Here is a 20,714-nt window from a genome sequence, read left to right as displayed (position 1 = left end):
GAAACCCTCGGTGAAGATTCGTTAACCAGAAAGCAGGTACCACCAGACCCAACGTCAGCATCTGCTCCTGAATGGACCCCTTGTATGATACGAAGGAAATTTGGCCTCAGGCATACCACCAGACCCAAAGGCTCCCTCTACCCTGCTGCTGTCAGACTCCTGAATGGAGTTCTTGTATAGTATCGACATTTGGCCGCACAATCTACCTCGTTATGACCTTGTATTTCATTGTTTCCCTGCTCTTCACTTTCTCTGTCGCTGTTACTGTTTGATCTTGTTCTACCTCAATGCACTGTGTAATAATCTGATCTGTATGAACAGTGTTTTGTTCCATGTACAGTGGCATGCAAACGTTTGGGCACCCCTGGTCAAAATTTCTGTGACTGTGAATAGCTAAGCGAGTAAAAGATGACCTGATCTCCAAAAGGCATAAAGTTAAAGATGACACATTTCTTTAATATTTCAAACAAGAAAACTTTTTTTAAATTTCTATCTTTTACAGTTTCAAAATAACAAAAAAGGAAAAGGGCCCGAAGGAAAAGTTTGGGCACCCTGCATGGTCAGTACATAGTAACACCCCCTTTGGCAAGTATCACAGCTTGTAACTGCTTTCTGTAGCCAGCCAAGAGTCTTTCAATTCTTGTTTGGGGGATTTTCGCCCATTGTTCCTTGCAAAAGGCTTCTAGTTCTGTGAGATTCTTGGGCCGTCTTGCATGCACTGCTCTTTTGAGGGCTATCCACAGATTTTCGATGATGTTTAGGCCGGGGGACAGTGAGGGCCACGGCAAAACCTTCAGCTTGTGCCTCTAGAGGTAGTCCATTGTGGATTTTGAGGTGTGTTTAGGCACTATTCTAAATTCCAACTGATTTGTCAAACAAGATATTCCCCAAGGAAATCATGTTGATTTTGACATATTTTGTCATGTGCTTGCAAGTACCCTGAAACCTCACCTTAATCTTAGGGATAGGATCTCTGGGCATTTAGAGAATCATGGTCTGATATGAGACAGTCAGCATGGCTTTGTGAAGGGCAGATCGTGTCTAACAAGCCTGATAGAGTTCTTTGAGGAGCTGACCAGGCATATAGATGAGGGTAGTGCAGTGGATGTGACCTATATGGATTTTAGTAAGGCATTTGACAAGGTTCCACACAGTAGGCTTATTCAGAAAGTTAGAAGGCATGGGATCCAGGGAAGTTTGGCCAGGTGGATTCAGAAATGGCTTGCCTGCAGAAGGCAGAGAGTGGTGGTGGAGGGAGTACATTCGGATTGGAGGGTTGTGACTAGTGGTGTCCCACAGGGATCGGTTCTGGGACCTTTACTTTTCGTGATTTTTATTAACGACCTGGATGTTGGGGTAGAAGGGTGGGTTGGCAAGTTTGCAGACGACACAAAGGTTCGTGGTGTTGTAGATAGTGGAGAGGATTGTCAAAGATTGCAGAGAGACATTGATAGGATGCAGAAGTGGGTTGAGAAGTGGCAGATGGAGTTCAACCCGGAGAAGTGTGAGGTGGTACACTTTGGAAGGACAAACTCCAAGGTAGAGTACAAAGTAAATGGCAGGAGACTTGGTAGTGTGGAGGAGCAGAGGGATCTCGGGGTACATGTCCACAGATCCCTGAAAATTGCCTCACAGGTAGATAGGGTAGTTAAGAAAGCTGATGGGGTGTTAGCTTTCATAAGTCGAGGGATAGAGTTTAGGAGTCGCGGGGTAATGATGCAGCTCTATAAAACTCTGGTTAGGCCACACTTGGAGTACTGCGTCCAGTTCTGGTCACCTCACTATAGGAAGGATGTGGAAGCATTGGAAAGGGTACAGAGGAGATTTACCAGGATGCTGCCTGGTTTAGAGAGTATGGATTGTGATCGGAGATTAAGGGAGCTAGGGCTTTCCTCTTTGGAGAGAAGGAGGATGAGAGGAGACATGATAGAAGTATAGAACATATTAAGAGGAATAGATAGAGTGGATAGCCAGCGCCTCTTCCCCAGGGCACCACTGCTCAATACAAGAGGACGTGGCTTTAAGGTAAGGGGTGGGAAGTTCAAGGGGGATATTAGAGGAAGGTTTTTTACTCAGAGAGTGGCTGGTGCATGGAATGCACTGCCTGAGTCAGTGGTGGAGGCAGATACACTCGTGAGGTTAAGAGACTACTAGACAGGTATGTGGAGGAATTTAAGGTGGGGCGTTATATGGGAGGCAGGGTTTGAGGGTTGGCACAACAATGTGGGCCAAAGGGCCTGTACTGTGCTGTACTATTCTATTAATAATGGACTCCAATGTCAGGCTAAATGGCCTATAATTCCCTGACATTTGCCCTCCTCCCTTCTTAAGCAGAGGAGTGACATTTTCTACCACTGTCTGGATGACAGAGTTGAGTGTGTTACGTACCCCGTAACTGGGTTGCCAAACCAGCAGAAATGGATCACTCAGTTGGAGTCTGGATTACTAGAACTAAGAAAGTTTTATTAAAGAAACAAGCAACACAGTACTCTAATCAAAAGGATAATAAATGCAACAGTTCAGCAATGATAAACACACATGTACACAGAATTAGGATAACAGGATCAATCAAGCTCTATCGTCGTCTAGGGGTAAATGACCAGTTTCAAAGTGACGCAAAGTTCAGTTCAATTGAATTCAGTTCAGTTCGCAGTAATCACTGCCGTGGGAGATGGACAGTGGGGGGAAGGAGAGAGAGAGCAAAATGAATGAATATTCAAACGGCTTCCACACACAGACCTTCGATATTCTTCGCAGTCAGCTTTCGGGCGAGCCCTTTGTGATGTCTTCTGAGGTCACCGACCGTGACCCCTCCGTTTCCAGATATGATCGTTTCTCTGCGGTGAACCTGGCACCCAGGCAAGGGCGGACACACACACCAGGTTCCTGCCGATCGTGCCTTTCCATGCTGTGCGTCTATGGCTTGGTCCCGCGAGCAGCCTTCCAAAACTTCCCACCAACTTGTGGGAGACGCACCGCTTCCAGGGTTTCGTTACCTCAGGGTGTCATGTGTGTCTTGCCTTAACGAACCTGTCCCTTTTTATCCCCCTGCTGGGGTATTGCCTGTCCATCACTTCAAACAGTTCAGGGTTCAAAGGGGGAGCCGATCTTGACAGCTCTCCTTCCGTTAAACTCTCCCTTCCCTTCATTAACATCTCCAAATGCTGCTCCATTGTTTTCCTTATCTCTCTCTCTCCTGAAGACAGGTGGCAGACCAACTGCTGATCCCACTGGTGCCAGCACAGGACGGCTACATCTTAATCTATGTGTACTCTCGTCACAAGTGAAGCACCAATTCTGTGTCCAAAGGCCAGAGTCACCTCTTCTTCCTGTGGAGACTGAATTCCTTCAGAGTATGCAGGCCTCTCCTTCACACGTTCTACCAGTGTGTTGTCGCCAGTACAATCTTCTATGTGGTGGCGTGCTGGGGCAATGGCATCAACACAGGTGATGCCAACAGGCTCAATAAACTGATCAGAAAGGCTGGCTCTGTTATAGGAGTCACACTGGACACACTGGAGGCTGTGGTAGAACAAAAGTACCCTACAGGAAATCCTGGCAATTCTGGACATTGTTTCTCACCTTCTGCAAGCCACCTTGGCTGAACAGAGGAGCACTTTTACTAACAGACTAAGACAACCGTGCTGGTCCGAAGGGCGTTATGCAAGGTCATTCTTACCCTCGGCCACTAGGCTCTATGACGAGTCAACCTACAACCAGGGAACTGATGACCCGCTCCAGTTAGTCATAGTCATAGTCAGACTTTATTGATCCCGGGGGAAATTGATTTTCGTTACAGGTGCACCATAAATAATTAAATCGTAATAAAACCATAAATAGGTAAATAGTAATACGTAAATTATGCCAGGAATAAGTCCAGGACCAGCTTATTGGCTCAGGGTGTCTGACCCTCCAAGGGAGGAGTTGTAAAGTTTGATGGCCACAAGCAGGAATGACTTCCTATGACGCTCTGTGCTGCATCTCGGTGGAATGAGTCTCTGGCTGAATGTACTCCTGTGCCCAACCAGTACATTATGTAGTGGATGGGAGACATTGTCCAAGATGACATGCAACTTGGACAGCATCCTCTTTTCAGACACCACCGTGAGAGAGTCCAGTTTCATCCCCACAACATCACTGGCCTTACAAATGAGTTTGTTGATTCTGTTGGTGTCTGCTACCCTCAGCCTGCTGCCCCAGCACACAACAGCAAACATGATAGCACTGGCCACCACAGACTCGTAGAACATCCTCAGCATCGTCCGGCAGATGTTAAAGGACCTCAGTCTCCTCAGGAAATAGAGACGGCTCTGACCCTTCTTGTAGACAGCCTCAGTGTTCTTTGACCAGTCCAGTTTATTGTCAGTACGTATCCCCAGGTATTTGTAATCCTCCACCATGTCCACACTGACCCCCTGGATGGAAACAGGGGTCACCGGTACCTTAGCTCTCCTCAGGTCTACCATCAGCTCCTTAGTCTTTTTCACATTAAGCTGCAGATAATTCTGCTCACACCTTGTGACAAAGTTTCCCACCGTAGCCCTGTACTCAGCCTCATCTCCCTTGCTGATGCATCCAACTATGGCAGAGTCATCTGAAAACTTCCGAGACTGCTTGTGATAACTTTCTTTTTTCTCCATCTCTTTCCAATATTTATACCTGTGCCTTGCAATGCTACCACGACACCGTAATTTCCTTTGGGATCGATAAGGTGTCTATTTAATGCCTCCACGATCTCTTCAGCTGCCCCTTTCAGAACCCTGCAGGGTAGACCATCTGGTCCAGATGAATCATCTATCTCCAGACCTTTTCAACGTCTCAAGCACCTCCTCCTCGGTTACGGAAACTACACTCACCTCTATCTCAATTTTTTGGCATACTGATGGTATCTTCCACAATGAAGACTGGGGGGAAAATATGTTTGTCCACCATTTCTTTGGCTCCCATTAATACCTCTCCAGTGTTATTTTTCAGTGGTCTGATATCTTCTATTGTCTCTCTTTTACTCTTTATATATCTGAAAAAACTTTTGCTATCCTCTTTTGTATGAGGCAAGCTTCCCTTCATATTTCTTTCTTCTTTGGAGCATAGAAGGTTGAGGGGGGACTTGATAGAGGTGTTTAAAATTATGAGGGGGATTGATAGAGTTGACGTGAATAGGCTTTTTCCATTGAGAGTGGGGGAGATTCAAACAAGAGGACATGAGTTGAGAGTTAAAGGGCAAAAGTTTAGGGGAACATGAGGGGGAACTTCTTTACTCAGGGAGAGGTAGCTGTGTGGAACGAGCTTCCAGCAGAAGTGGTTGAGGCAGGTTCGATGTTGTCGTTTAAAGTTAAACTGGATAGATATATGGACAGGAAAGGAATGGAGGGTTATGGGCTGAGTGCAAGTCGGTGGGACTAGGTGAGAGTAAGAGTTTGGCACAGACTAGAAGGGCCGAGATGGCTTGTTTCTGTGCTGTAATTGTTATATGGTTATATGGTTATTATCCTGTTGTAGAAGCCATCCCCTTTTCGTCTTCAGCTTTTTCTTTAACAGCCGGTGTGATGTTTGCTTCCAGAATTTGCTGGTATTTAATTGAATATTCCCCATGCCACTGGCTGCAACACAAACCCAAATCATGATTAATTCACCCCCCGTGCTTAACGGAGAGGTGTTCTTTTCATGAAATTCTGCTCCCTTTTTTCTCCAAACATACCTTTGCTCATTGTGGCCTAAAAGTTCTATTTTAACTTCATCAGTCCACAGGACTTGTTTCCAAAATGCATCAGGCTTGTTTAGATGTTCCTTTGCAAACTTCTGATGCTGAACTTTGTGGTGAGGATGCAGGAAAGGTTTTCTTCTGACGACTCTTCCATGAAGGTCATATTTGAGCAGGTGTCGCTGCACAGTAGAACAGTGCGCCGCCACTCCAGAGTCTGCTAAATCTTCCTGAAGGTCTTTTGCAGTCAAATGGGGGTTTTGATTTGCCTTTCTAGCAACCCTATGAGCAGTTCTCTCAGAAAGTTTTCTTGGTCTTCCAGACCTCCACTTGACCTCCACCGTTCCTGTTAACTGCCATTTCTTAATTACATTAAAAACTCAGGAAACAGCTCCCCGAAAACGCGTTGCTATTTTCTTATAGCCTTCTCCTGCTTTGTGGGCATTATTTATTTTAATTTTCAGAGTGCTAGGCAGCTGCTTACAGGAGCCCATGGCTGCTGATTGTTGGGACAAGGCTTGAGGAGTCAGGGTATTTATAAAGCTTTGAAATTTGCATCACCTGGCCTTTCCTAATGATGACTGTGAACAAGCCACAGCCCTAACAAGCTAATTAAGGTCTGAGACCTTGGTAAAAGTTATCTGAGAGCTCAAATCTCTTGGGGTGCCCAAACTTTTGCATGGTGCTCCTTTCCTTTCTTTCACTCTAAAATGGTACAAAACAAAAATAATACACTAATCTTGCTTAAAATGTTGAAAAGAATGTTTCATCTTTAACTTTATGATTTTCGGAGATCAGTCCATCTTCTACTCACTTAACTATTCACAGTAACAGAAATTTTGACCGGGGTGCCCAAACGTTTGCATGCCACTTATCTGTGTGTGTGACGAGAATAAGCCAATTAACAACACCAATACCAATGAGGGAGGGGTTCTTTCCATCCCCCTTTCAACGAGGCAACAATGGGCTGAACAGCCTCCCCTCCAGGGTGCCTTCTCCCCCGCCCCCCCCCGCCGCCCCACCGGCTTTCCGGATTCAAATAATTGCTTGTGAACTCAGGAAACAAGTGAAGCAGGCAAGATCATATTAAACTTTATTGTGATTCAAACAAATGGAGGGTCAGGATGAAGAACAAGAGGAGGCCACTCGGCCCTTCAAGTCTGTTCTAACACTCAGCAAGGTCCTGTCATATCTTCCATCGCTGCCCGAACCCCATCAAACTAGAAGACATTGGGCAGAATTAGGCCATTCAGCCCATCGAGTGTTCTCTGACATTCCATCATGGCTGATTTATTATCCCTGTCAACCCCATTCTCCTGCCTTCTCCCCATAACCTTTCACACCCTGACTAAACAACCTCCACTTTAAATATACCCAGTGATTAATCCTGCACAGCTGCTGGCACTGATTTTCACAGCTCTTCCCCAATTCCCTGAATATCTAGAAATTGTCCCACTCCACTTGCATTTACCCCAGGAACGGAGATGACAGCACCCATAGGTGATGCCGCCGACTGGCAAGAGTTTCTGAGGCCAGATGGTCACATTCCGGAGGAGGGGTGAAGACTGTCGGGTCTCGGATCCCGACTGTTATGTTGAAGTACCTGGAAACAGAGGCAGAGATGTAGGAACGAACAACTGGTTCCAGAGCCTCCCAACAGGTCGCCATGGGCAACCACACCCGACCAACGGAGCTCAGGGACAGCGAGGAGTTTAGAGCAGGGAGAGGTTTACAGAGACAGGGAGGGGTGTAGGGGCCGGAGGGGGTTACAGAGACGGGGAGGGGTGTAGGGGCTGGAGGGGATTACAGAGACGGGGAGGGGTGTAGGGGCTGGAGGGGGTTAGGGATTGGAGGAGGTTACAGTGACAGGGAGGGGTGTAGGGGCTGGAGGGGGTTACAGAGACGGGGAGGGGCGTAGGGGCTGGAGGGGGTTACAGAGACGGGGAGGGGTGTAGGGACTGGAGGGGGTTACAGAGACAGGGAGGGGTGTAGGGGCCGGAAGGGGTTACAGAGACAGGGAGGGGTGTTGGTGGCAGAGGGGGTTACAGAGACATGGAGGGGTGTAGGGACTGGAGGGTTACAGAGACAGGGAGGGCTGTAGGGGCTGGAGGGGGTTACAGAGAGGGGGAGGGGTGTAGGGACTGGAGGGGTTACAGAGACAGGGAGGGGTGTAGGGGCTGGAGGGGATTACAGAGACAGGGAGGGGTGTAGGGACTGGAGGGGGTTACAGAGACAGGGAGAGGTGTAGGGGCTGGAGGGGGTTACAGAGACACAGAGGGGTGTAGGGGTCAGAGGGGTTTACAGAGACGGGGAGGGGTGAAGGGGCTGGAGGGGGTTACAGAGACAGGGAGGGATTAGGGGCCGGAGGGGGTTACATGTAGGGGCCGGAGGGGGTTACAGAGACGGGGAGGGGTGTAGGGGATGGAGGGGGTTACAGAGATGGAGGGGGTTACAGAGACGGGGAGGGGTGTAGAGGCCGGAGGGGTTACAGAGACAGGGAGGGGTGTAGGGGTCAGAGGGGGTTACAGAGACTGGGACGGGTGTAGGGGCTGGAGGGGGTTACAGAGACAGTGAGGGGTGTAGGGTGTGGAGGGGGTTAGAGAGACAGGGAGGGGTGTAGGGGCTGGAGGGAGTTACAGAGATGGGGAGGGGTGTAGGGGTTGGAGGGGGTTACAGAGACAGGGAGGGATGTAGGGGCGAGAGGGGGTTACAGAGACGGGGAGGGGTGTAGGGGCTGAAGGGGTTACAGAGACAGAGAGGGGTGTGGGGGTCTGAGGGGGTTACAGAGACAGGGAGGGTGTAGGGGCTGAAGGGGTTACAGAGACAGAGAGGGGTGTAGGGGTCTGAGGGGGTTACAGAGACAGGGAGGGTGTAGGGGCTGGAGGGGGTTACAGAGACGGGGAGGGGTGTAGGGACTGGAGGGGGTTGATAAGGGATTACAGGGACAGAAAGTTCGGAGTCATATGACTTACGATTCGGAGAACCAGCCTTTCCTGTTGGCAGCCACAAAGTATAAAGGAAAGCAGTCGTAATCCGTGAAGGTCATCAGATAGTAAGCTGTGAACATTGGGAGACAGGGTCAGATCAGATCTGCACCTGACAGCGAGGCACGGGGTGGGGAGGGGAGGGTGACGTGATGTGACATGTGTGGGGGAGAGAGACAGAGAGATGAGAGGGAGAGAGAGGCAGAGAAAGAGTCAGACGGACAAAGAGAGATTTATCGAGAGAGACAGACAGGCAGTAGGAGGGTGAGAGAAGATCGTGTGGAGGGAAGTGATTCTCTCTCCTGAGGGGGCAGTTTTGGACGAGCGCGGAGGGAGGGGGGTGTAGAGTGATGTCACTTACTTCCGTGCTCAAATCCATTCCAGTTATTACACAGCAGCCCAGCGCGGGGGATCTCTGAGGTTCCAGCGAAAATCGGGCCGAGGAGCGTGGCGTCTTTGGGAACACCAAATTTCTGGAAGGGAACCCGGAGCGGGCCCTTCAGGCAGGTCTTGTTCTGGGGGAAGTACCTGTATATCATGGACTGTGGAAAGAGGGGAAACAGGACAGCTCACAGAGGGTTGCACTCGGACCCCGAGAGACCCCTGAACTGGACTCGTAGATCCCCGAGAGACCCTAGACCCAGAGATGGGGGCCACTGAGAGGCACAGCCCCTGCCACCGCCCCCCCCGTGCGCAGACCTGGACACGAACGATCTGGAGAGACGTCATGCACCGATGCCAAGACCGCAGATACGGGCACAGAGAACCTCAGGGTCTCCCACCTAAAACTCCCGACGCAAGACCCGGGGATCTCTGAGACCCCCAACCCAGGCCAGGACACGATCAGGCGACTCCAATCCAAGACACAGAGATCGCAAGAGGCCTACTGATCCAGATATGGCGTCCCACCAACAGTCCGGACATCTGTGGTGTGGGTTTCCGTGCCAAGTGAGATCTGAGAGGGCTGTGTGAGGAAGGAGAGCCTCAGAACTAAAGAACCTATTTTTGAGCTTCAGAAAGGGGAAGGAGGGCAAACATTGGGGTATTGGCAGAGAAGAGGGTCAGCACCTTTAAACTTGGCCGGCAACATTTCGAGTGGCCTGTCCTGGGCCCAGCACAGGGAAGGTTTGCCAGCGTCTCTAACTTCTGGGGACGTTCCGGAGGATTGGCTAGTTAACAAGCACTCCAACAAACTTCAACAGAGGTACTGTTGATAGTATCCCGACTGGCTACTATGGCAACTCGAATGCGCCCCCCCCACCCCCAAACCCGTCCAACGAATGTATGCTGACATTGGAGAGGGTTCAAAGAAGGTTCACAAAAATGATTCTGGGATCCAACTGTTTATCATATGAGGAGTGTTTGGTATCACCGGGCCCCTCCTCACTGGAACTCAGAAGAATGAGGGGTGACCTCATTGAAACCTATCAAATGTTGAAAGAGTGGATGTGGAGAGGATGTTTCCTATCGTGGGGGGAGTCTAAGGCCAGAGGGCACAGATAGAGTGGATGTGGAGAGGATGTTTCCTATCGTGGGGGGAGTCTAAGGCCAGAGGACACAGATAGAGTGGATGTGGAGAGGATGTTTCCTATCGTGGGGGGAGTCTAAGGCCAGAGGACACAGATAGAGTGGATGTGGAGAGGATGTTTCCTATAGTGGGGGAGTCTAGGACCAGAGGACACAGATAGAGTGGATGTGGAGAGGATGTTTCCTGTAGTGGGGGAGTCTCGGACCAGAGGACACAGATAGAGTGGACGTGGAGAGGATGTTTCCTATCGTGGGGGAGTCTCGGACCAGAGGGCACAGCTGGAGTGAATGTGGAGAGGATGTTTCCTATAGCGGGGGAGTCTAGGACCAGAGGACACAGATAGAGTGAATGTGGAGAGGATGTTTCCTATAGCGGGGGAGTCTAGGACCAGAGGACACAGATAGAGTGGATGTGGAGAGGATGTTTCCTATCGTGGGGGAGTCTGGGACCAGAGGGCACAGCCTCAGAGTAGAGGGACGTCCTCTTAGGATAGAGATGAGGAGGAATTTCAGAGGGTGGTGAATCTGTGAAATTTGTTGCCACAGGTGACTATGCAGGCCAAGTCATTGGGTATATCTAAGGCAGTGGTTGATAGATCCTTGATTAGCCAGGGAATGAAGGGATACGGGAGAAGGCAGGAGATTGGGGCTGAGAGGGAAAATGGATCAGCCATGAGGAAATGGCAGAACAGATGGGCCGATGGCCTAATTCTGCTCCTGTGTCTTATGGTTTTCTGGACCGTAAGAAGCTGCACAGTGTGGACTCAGCCCAGTACATCATGGGCACTCGGTAAAATCTCCAGGAGGGGCAGCCTCAAGAAGTGTCCATCTATCATCAAAGATCCCACCACCCATCTTCTCACGGCTCCCATTGGGCAGAGGGTACAGGAGCCCCAAGACCCACACCACCGGGTTCAGGAACAGCGACTTCCCTTCGACCGTTCGGATCCTGAACCGGCTGGCACAACCCTCGGTATGACAGCACTCCGACCACTTTGCACTACAAGGGAAGGAGGAGGGGAACCGGGGGAGCTGATAGGCGGGTGAAGAGAAAAGGTAAGATTATGGTGGGGGGGGGATAGGGGTCAGAGTGGGGAATTGAAGAAGAGGGAGGGTGAGGGGGAAAAAAAGACCAGCAGTTAAAGACATCGATGTTTGTGCCATCAAGATAGAGACTACCCAGATGGAATATGTTGCTCCTCCAACCTGACAGTGGCCCCTCAACGTGGCAGGAGACTTTGAGGTTTCTTTGACTGCTGATATTTCCGAGTGAAAATGCAACTGGCCACCTCACCTTCTCAAACAGCAGGATGTCCACCTGTTGCCAGGTCTGTTCCCCATTGTTCACAAATATATTACTGTAAACCCTCTCGTTAACCGCGTCGTAGGAGAACGTCCCGTAGTCCGATGCAAGCTGGAGTGGGACAAACTGTGGAAGGGAGACAGTGAGTTAGGCAGTGATCACAACCCATAGGAGCAGAATTAGGCCATTCAGCCCATCGAGTCTGCTCTGCCATTCCATCATGGCTGATTTATTATCCCTCTCAACCCCATTCTCCTGCCTTCTCCCCGTAATCTTTGGTGTCCTGACTAATCACAAACCTATCAACCTCCACTTTAATTAGACTAAAGATTTGGCCTCCACAGCCGTGTGCGGCGATGAATTCCGCAGATTGGCCGCCCGGGAGGACTGAGAGCTGCCAGGAGAAGGGGATTCAGATTCCGATTCCGGTTCACATTCAGATCAATTGATCGCGTGTGCACGTGAAACGCCTCGCTCGCGCTAGCAACCAGCGCAATGCAAGGAAGCGCCGGGGGCAGCCCGCAAGTGTCGCCGCACATTTCGGCGCCCACACCCCGCACCGACGATGCTCGGCAGAACAACAGAAAACGCAGCGAGCAACAACGCGACTACAAAACAAGCCTCGTTCACCCTTCCCACCCCACACACATACACCCAGGCCATCTCCAGTCTCCAGTGGACTCACGGATATGCAGACATTGGGATTCAACTGGGTAGACTTCCAGATTCAGGTCTCCGGTTCTGGACTTCTGATTGGCCTTCAAGCTATGTCCTTCGGCATCGACCCCAGTGTCACACTGGGGGGGGGGGGCATTGCGAGCAGAGGGTGGACCCAAATGCGAGACACAGACAGTGAGGTTAATTAAATTGAGTTTATTGATTGATACCAGGAGAGCAAAGCAGGAGCAGGAATAGCAAACTGGACAAGGACTCAGGACTACGACTGGGCTGGGACTTGGAAACGAATCCCAGAACCAGGCATGGACATGACATGGGCTAGGGAGAGGAGGAACATGGGAACACAGAGCCTCGGTCTCGGGAGAGCAGGTACATGGAACCATGGGCACCTACACAGAACACAGAGTTGGGACCCCTCCTTGGGTACTGGACAGAGGGCCGGGACTCACACACAGAACAGAGAGCCGGGACCCTTCCTTGGGTACAGGACATAGGGCCGGGACTCATGACCCCTCACGGGGCAACGGCAAGACGGCCTAACTTACCCCACGGAGGCGAGGACAAGACACGACAAGACATGACCCCCCGCGGGGCAACGGCAAGACGGCCTAACTTACCCCACGGGGGCGAAGACAAGACATGACCTCCCGCGGGGCAACGGCAAGATGGCCTGACTTACCCCACGGAGGCGAGGACAAGACACGACAAGACATGACCCCCCGTGGGGCAACGGCAAGACGGCCTGACTTACCCCACGGAGGCAAGGACAAGACATGACTCCCTGCGAGGCAACGGCAAGACGGCCTGACTTACCCCACAGCAGCGAGGACAAAACACGACACGACATGACCCCCCCCCCACCGCGGGGCAACGGCAAGACGGCCTGACTTACCCCACGGAGGCGAGGACCAGACACGACAAAACGAAAGGACACCAGACAGTACCTATCTAGCTCCGGCGATAGAACTAGACCGAAGTGCAGGCGAGGGCTGCAGATGAGGGCTAGAGGTGAAAGGGGCAGAGAAGGGATTCAGACAGAGGGGTAGGACAGGAATCACAGACCGCCAGGGCCAGGACTTGACTCGGTACGTGGATGCCGCCGAGTACTGGCGAGCTCTCGACTCGGCCCGGGAACAGTAGACAGCGGTTCTTGATTCCCTCCGGCGGGTTAACTGACGGACCCACCTCGGTGAGGAAACTTTGCAGGCTTGCTTTGGCGAGGTAACTTGACAGGGTTGCCCCGGAGAGGAAAGACGAATTACTGGCACGCCGTACCTTTGGTGACTTTGCAGATGCTCCCGCGCTGAACAGCTGAAAGCCGGAAACTATAAACTACCAGTTCAGCCGAGAGTAAATTGCCTCCAATCACCAAAGCCGAGGGACACGGGAAAACAGGGAAGCAAAGGGAAACAGGGAGTCAACGGTCCGGATCGTAACATAAACAAAGTAAGTTTAAAGGGACCCTGATCTGGACCATGACACCCAGGGCCTCGAAATCCAGGCCTCGAGTTGGGACCCTCTGGTGACCAGGATCCTCAACACTAGGGCTCGACACCCGACCTCTAATGAACACTAGGCCTCGAGTGGCGGACTCTCCGATAACCCTACACTCCAGGTCTTGAACGCCTGACTCTCTAAGCACCAGGCCTTGAGTGGTGGACTCTCCGATTACTGGGTACCCTGAACACCAGGCCTCGACACCGGGCTCTTCGATCACCAGAACCCTCAGCCTCAAAAGCCGGTCTCGGTGACTCGTTTACCTGAGGGTGCAGTCACCCACCCTCATACCCTCCTGTCCGATCCCTGATCCCAGAGAGGGGGGCACTGTGTGCTCAGATTCAGGGTGACCATGGGCACTCCTCCCCACAGGGGATTATGTGGGACACTCCACCTTCCTCAGAACGCCCTGCGATCCCTGTTTCTGGACCAAGTGAATTTACGGAAAGCTCTGGCTGAAGTGTTGGATGGTTCAGGATGAGTGTCATTGGCCACAGTCCCACTCGAGCAGCTCTTTTCTCGGATGGCTGCTGCGTCTGAGCGGCCACTGTCCTTGAAGTCGGAGTTTTACTTTCAACGGCCTCCACGTTCCTTTTCCCTTTCCTTCGTGGCTATCTGGAGAAGATGAATCTCAGAGTTGTACACTGAATGAGTACTTTGATGATAAGTGAGCCTGCGGGCACTTCTGAATGAAACCGTCAGCTCCACGTGACGGTTCTCCCGAGAAGTGAAAACAAATCAGATTGGGGCCCTCCGATATCCCGCGGCTGTCTATGTGACACTATTACAGCCCGGGGCACTGCAGAGTTCAGAGTTCAATTCCAGCGCCATCTGTAATGGGGTTTCCCCCGGGTGCTGTGGTACCCTCCCACAGTCCAAAGACATACTGTTAGTAGGTTAATTTAACATTGCAAACTGGTTGGGCTGAAAGGGGCCCAAACAGATAGATTGATAGACAGGTAGGCAGATTTCTGGAGGCCGTCGGCAGACAGACTGAACTTCACAACCACAAGAGATTCCGCAGGTGCTGGAAATCCAGAGCAACGCACGCGGAACGCTGGAGGAACCTGGCAGGTCGGGCAGCGCCTACGGAGGGGAGTAAACAGCCAACGTTTCGGGCCGAGGCCCTTTCGCCAGGATCGGAAAGGAAGTGGCGGGAGGAGTCGGAAGAGCAAGCGCCGGGAGGGAAGGGAGGGCAAGCTGGCAGGTGAAAGGTGAGACCGGGCGAGGGAGAAGGTGGGTGCCTGGGAGAGAGGGAGCAAGAAGCTGGGAGTTGATTGGTGGGAGAGGTGAAAAGGACTGAAGGAGGAGGAATCTGATTGGAGAGGAGAGTGAACCATGGGAAGGAGGAGGGCAACTGGAGGGAGGTGAAGGGCAGGTGAGGACAAGAGAAGAGGTGCGAGGTCTCACCTATCACGTGCCAGCTTGTACTCCCGCCCCCTCCACTCCAACCCCACCTTGAAAGCGCTGTTAAAGTTATACTCACAACAGCCACCATTCCATCCATTTGATACGGAGAAGCTGTGGGATTCGGGGGAGGGAAAACAGGAGAGCAATCAGTTGTCGCCCACTTGGGTTGAGGCAAAGCCGCCTGCCGACGAGCTGACCGTGCGCAGGCCGTGACTCAGGGACAGCGGACGACCGTCCACGGTTTCCGGATGGATTCTCGGGGAACTGTGCGTTTACCCACGAGCAGCTCAATGTGAGGGGGGGTGGGGGGTGCAAATCCTGACACTGTGGAGTCCCGGAGCACGTGCAGGCCATTCGGCCGACTGTACCATACTGACCAAGGTACCCGGGTGAACATGTCCCAGTTAGACCCCACGTTCGGAACGTTACCCCTCAGTTCCCTCTGAATCTTCCCCCCCCCACACCACCGACCTCACCTCTAACCTGTGCCCTCTGGTTTCAGACCCTGGGGAAAAGACTGCAACTGACCTCCTCATCTACACCCACGCCCCCGCACAGTGATTTTATAAGGTCACCCCTCAGCCACAATCACCCCAGGGAAAGTGGTGCCAGTCCATTCAATGTCTCCCTGTAACTCACACCCCCACTCCCAGGAACATCCCGGGGGATCTTCCCCACCCTCTTTCCGGACCGTTGTTACCCCCTCCCTCCTCGACTGCTCGGAGCCCAGAACTGCCTTCGCTATGGTCTGGAATTTCACTCACTGCAGCGTTGGGGGCTGTCCTGCGCAGAGGCCAGGGCCAGTAGGCAGAAGACGGGCAGAGCGGCCAGCAGCTTCATGCTGAGACACGGGACTCCAAGCTTCACCTGGGGATGGGGTGGAGAGCGTCCGGTCGGTTTCTTCAGCCGTGGGATGTTCACTGAGATGGGGGGGGGTCACAATATTCAATGGATGCAGGGAGGTCCAGACCTGTGTGTACAATTCTCCAACCCCTCAGTGTATCAGTAAACCCCCTGACCCCTCCCAGATTCTGTTACCCCCCTCCCTCTGCCCAACCCCTCCCAGACTCTGTAACCACCCCCTCCCTCTCCGTCCAACCCCTCCCAGACTCTGTAACAACCCTCTCCCTCTCCGTCCAACCCCTCCCAGACTCTGTAACAACCCTCTCCCTCTCCGTCCAACCCCTCCCAGACTCTGTAACCACCCCCTCCCTCTCCGTCCAACCCCTCCCAGGCTCTGTTACCCCCTCCCTCTCCGTCCAACCCCTCCCAGACTCTGTAACAACCCTCTCCCTCTCCGTCCAACCCCTCCCAGACTCTGTTACCCCTCCCTCTCTGTCCAACCCCTCACAGACTCTGTAACCACCTCCTCCCTCTCCATCCAACCCCTCCCCGTCTCTGTCACCCTCTCCCTCCCCTACACCTCTCCCCGTCTCTGTAACCTCCTCCCTCCCCTACACCCCTCCCCGTCTCTGTCACCCCTCCCTCCCCGACACCCCTCCCCATCTCCGTCACCCCTCCCTCCCCTACACCCCTCCCCGTCTCCGTCACCCTATCCCTCACCTACACCCCTCCCCGTCTGAATCATCCCCTCCCTCCCCTACACCCCTCCCGTCTCCGTCACCCCCTCCCTCCCCTACACCCCTCCCCATCTGAATCATCCCCTCCCTCCCCTACACCCCTCCCCGTCTCTGTCATCCTCTCCCTCCCCTACACCCCGTCTCTGTCACCCTCTCCCTCCCCTACACCCCTCCCCGTCTCCGTCACCCCCTCCCTCCCCCACACCCCTCCCCGTCTCCGTCACCCCCTCCCTCCCCTACACCCCTCCCTGTCTCCACACCCCCTCCCTCCCCTACACCCCCCCGTCTCCGTCACCCCCTCCCTCCCCTACACCCCTCCCGTCTCCGTCACCCCCTCCCTCCCCTACACCCCTCCCCGTCTCCGTCACCCTCTCCCTCCCCTACACCCCTCCCCGTCTCTGTCATCCTCTCCCTCCCCTACACCCCCCGTCTCTGTCACCCTCTCCCTCCCCAACACCCCTCCCCGTCTCCGTCACCCCCTCCCTCCCCTACACTCCTCCCCGTCTCTGTCACCCTCCCCCTCCCCTACACCCCTCCCCGTCTCCACACCCCCTCCCTCCCTTACATCCCTCTCCCTCCCCTACACCCCTCCCTGTCTCCATCACCCCCTCCCTCGCCCACACCCCTCCCTGTCTCCGTCGCCCCCTCCCTCCCCTACACCCCTCCCTGTCTCCGTCACCCCCTCCCTCCCCTACACCCCTCCCCGTCTCTGTCACTCTCCCCCTCCCCTACACCCCTCCCTGTCTCTGTAACTCCTCCAGCCCCTACACCCCTCCCCATCTCTGTAACCCCCTCCAGTCCCTACACCCCTCCCTGTCTCTGTAACTCCTCCAGTCCCTACACCCCTCCCCGTCTCTGTAACCCCCTCCAGCCCCTACACCCCTCCCTGTCTCTGTAACCCTCTCCAGTCCCTACACCCCTCCCCGTCTCCGTCACCCCCTCCCTCCCCCACACCCCTCCCCGTCTCCGTCACCCCCTCCCTCCCCTACACCCCTCCCTGTCTCCACACCCCCTCCCTCCCCTACACCCCCCCGTCTCCGTCACCCCCTCCCTCCCCTACACCCCTCCCGTCTCCGTCACCCCCTCCCTCCCCTACACCCCTCCCCGTCTCCGTCACCCTCTCCCTCCCCTACACCCCTCCCCGTCTCTGTCATCCTCTCCCTCCCCTACACCCCCCGTCTCTGTCACCCTCTCCCTCCCCAACACCCCTCCCCGTCTCCGTCACCCCCTCCCTCCCCTACACTCCTCCCCGTCTCTGTCACCCTCCCCCTCCCCTACACCCCTCCCCGTCTCCACACCCCCTCCCTCCCTTACATCCCTCTCCCTCCCCTACACCCCTCCCCGTCTCCATCACCCCCTCCCTCGCCCACACCCCTCCCTGTCTCCGTCGCCCCCTCCCTCCCCTACACCCCTCCCTGTCTCCGTCACCCCCTCCCTCCCCTACACCCCTCCCCGTCTCTGTCACTCTCCCCCTCCCCTACACCCCTCCCTGTCTCTGTAACTCCTCCAGCCCCTACACCCCTCCCCATCTCTGTAACCCCCTCCAGTCCCTACACCCCTCCCTGTCTCTGTAACTCCTCCAGTCCCTACACCCCTCCCCGTCTCTGTAACCCCCTCCAGCCCCTACACCCCTCCCTGTCTCTGTAACCCTCTCCAGTCCCTACACCCCTCCCCGTCTCTGTAACCCCCTCCAGCCCCTACACCCCTCCCTGTCTCTGTAACCCCTTCCGGCCCCTACACCCCTCCCTGTCTCTGTAACCCCCTCCAGCCCCTACACCCCTCCCTGTCTCTGTAACCCCCTCCGGCCCCTACACCCCTCCCTGTCTCTGTAACTCCTCCAGCCCCTACACCCCTCCCCATCTCTGTAACCCCCTCCAGTCCCTACACCCCTCCCTGTCTCTGTAACTCCTCCAGTCCCTACACCCCTCCCCGTCTCTGTAACCCCCTCCAGCCCCTACACCCCTCCCTGTCTCTGTAACCCCTTCCGGCCCCTACACCCCTCCCTGTCTCTGTAACCCCTCCAGCCCCTACACCCCTCCCTGTCTCTGTAACCCCCTCCAGCCCCTACACCCCTCCATGTCTCTGTAACCCCCTCCAGCCCCTACACCCCTCCCTGTCTCTGTAACTCCTCCAGCCCCTACACCCCTCCCCATCTCTGTAACCCCCTCCAGTCCCTACACCCCTCCCTGTCTCTGTAACTCCTCCAGTCCCTACACCCCTCCCCGTCTCTGTAACCCCCTCCAGCCCCTACACCCCTCCCTGTCTCTGTAACCCCTTCCGGCCCCTACACCCCTCCCTGTCTCTGTAACCCCCTCCAGCCCCTACACCCCTCCCTGTCTCTGTAACGCCCTCTGGCCCCTACACCCCTCCCCATCTCCGTCACCCCCTCCCTCCCCTACACCCCTCCCCGTCTCCGTCACCTTCTCCTCCCCTACACCCCTCCCTGTCTCCATCACCCCCTCCCTCCCCTACACCCCTCCCTGTCTCTGTAACCCCCTCCGGTCCCTACACCCCTCCCTGTCTCTGTAACCCGCTCCGGCACCTACTCCCCTCCCCGTCTTCGTCACCTTCTCCCTCCCCTACACCCCTCCCCGTCTGTCACCCTCTCCCTCCCCTACACCCCTCCCCGTCTGTCACCCTCTCCCTCCCCGTCTCTGTTACCCTCTCCCTCCCCGTCTCTCACCCTCTCCCTCCCCGTCTCTGTTACCCTCTCCCTCCCCGTCTCTGTAATCTGAGCCGGGAGTCTGGTGACAGTTTCCAGCTCTCACTCACCCGTCGGCTGGTGACTGTTTGCTGAGACTGGGGGTATGTGTGGTGCTGCCTTTGTCCTCACCCACACAGAGATAAACATCAGCTGATCCGTGCTGAGCAGGACGGTCGGCCCAGGCAGCCAATGAGGGCACCTGCCTGCTGACAACATGGGGGCCGAACCTGTTTCTGACCGGAGAAGGCATCGTGCCAAAAACTCTCTGGAAAGTTCCACTTACCCAGGGGTCAAGGAGAGGAAGAGGCTGGTTACGAAACCAACAGGCAGCAGTGAGCAGCAACAATTACTGGGAGAGAGAGAGAGCCGTTCTGTACAGAAAAATCCCACTCGTTACCTGGAATCAAGTGGTATAAGACCATAAGACATAGGAGCAGAATTAAGCCATTCAGCCCATCGAGTCTGCTCTGCCATTCCACCATTGCTGACCCCAGATCCCACTCGACCCCATACACTTGCTTTCTCGCCAAATCCTTTGATGCCCTGACCGATCAGAAAATGATCAACTTCCGCCTTAAATATACCGACGGACTTGGCCTCCAGTCGAGGCCTCCTCTGTAGATACCGGCTGGAGCTTCTGGAAAGCATCTATTTGGATATGTCACTGGGACCGGACGAGATGTACCCCAGGCTACTGGCCGGGACCCCCCTGTAAATACAGAAACACTCCCCAGGAACCTCTGTAAATACCGACACTCTCCGAGCAATCACATGTAAAGAGCTAGCTGCTGGATATTCATTGTAAACACGGACACTCCCCCCACCTTCTTTATAGGGCCTCTGCCTCTTCCCCCTGCAGTCCTGACGAAGGGTTCCGGCCCGAAACGTCGACTCATTGTTTCCACGGATGCTGCCCGACCTGCTGAGTTCCTCCAGCATGTTGTGAGTGTTGCTTTGACCCCAGCATCTGCAGATTATTTTGTGATCATAACTCGATCTCCTTTACCATAGCATTGGAGAGGGATAGGAACAGACAAGTTAGGGAAACGTTTAATTGGAGTAAGGGGAAATATGAGGCTATCAGGCAGGAACTTGGAAGCATAAATTGGGAACAGATGTTCTCAGGGAAACGTACAGAAGAAATGCGGCAAATGTTCAGGGGATATTTGCATGACGTTCTGCAGAGGTACGTTCCGATGAGACAGGGAAAGGATGGTAGGGTACAGGAACCGTGGTGTAGAAAGGCTGTTGTAAATCTAGTCAGGAAGAAAAGAAGAGCTTACGAAAAGTTCAAAAAGCTAGGTAACGATAGAGAGCTAGAAGATTATGA

The 20,714-nt window shown here is 54.0% G+C and overlaps 1 protein-coding gene across 3 annotated transcripts; it reads right to left on the bottom strand.

Moving 5' to 3' along the window:
* Window positions 1–6,777: 6,777 nt before the first annotated feature.
* On the bottom strand, window positions 6,778–19,615 carry LOC140188966 (ependymin-like). 3 transcript variants are annotated; one of them, XM_072245626.1, is made up of 7 exons: window positions 19,453–19,615; window positions 15,865–16,020; window positions 15,177–15,211; window positions 11,507–11,641; window positions 9,047–9,227; window positions 8,674–8,758; window positions 6,778–7,304 (listed from the first exon to the last, which is right to left on the bottom strand). In XM_072245626.1, exons 1-7 carry the CDS (start codon window positions 19,598–19,600, stop codon window positions 7,169–7,171), a joined length of 876 nt encoding a protein of 291 aa, XP_072101727.1. In that variant the 5' UTR covers window positions 19,601–19,615; the 3' UTR covers window positions 6,778–7,168. The 3 variants fall into 3 exon arrangements, with proteins under 3 accessions (XP_072101727.1, XP_072101728.1, XP_072101729.1); XM_072245627.1 differs by having other exon boundaries at window positions 15,865–16,070; window positions 19,453–19,536; XM_072245628.1 differs by having other exon boundaries at window positions 15,865–15,967; window positions 19,453–19,536.
* Window positions 19,616–20,714: the final 1,099 nt, after the last annotated feature.

The sequence above is a fragment of the Mobula birostris genome, chromosome 28, assembly GCF_030028105.1.
Source record: "Mobula birostris isolate sMobBir1 chromosome 28, sMobBir1.hap1, whole genome shotgun sequence".
In the NCBI taxonomy this organism is placed as follows: Eukaryota; Metazoa; Chordata; class Chondrichthyes; order Myliobatiformes; family Myliobatidae; genus Mobula; species Mobula birostris.
The sequence above is the reverse complement of the archived record's forward strand: the minus strand, read 5'-3'. Positions and strand labels throughout refer to the sequence as shown.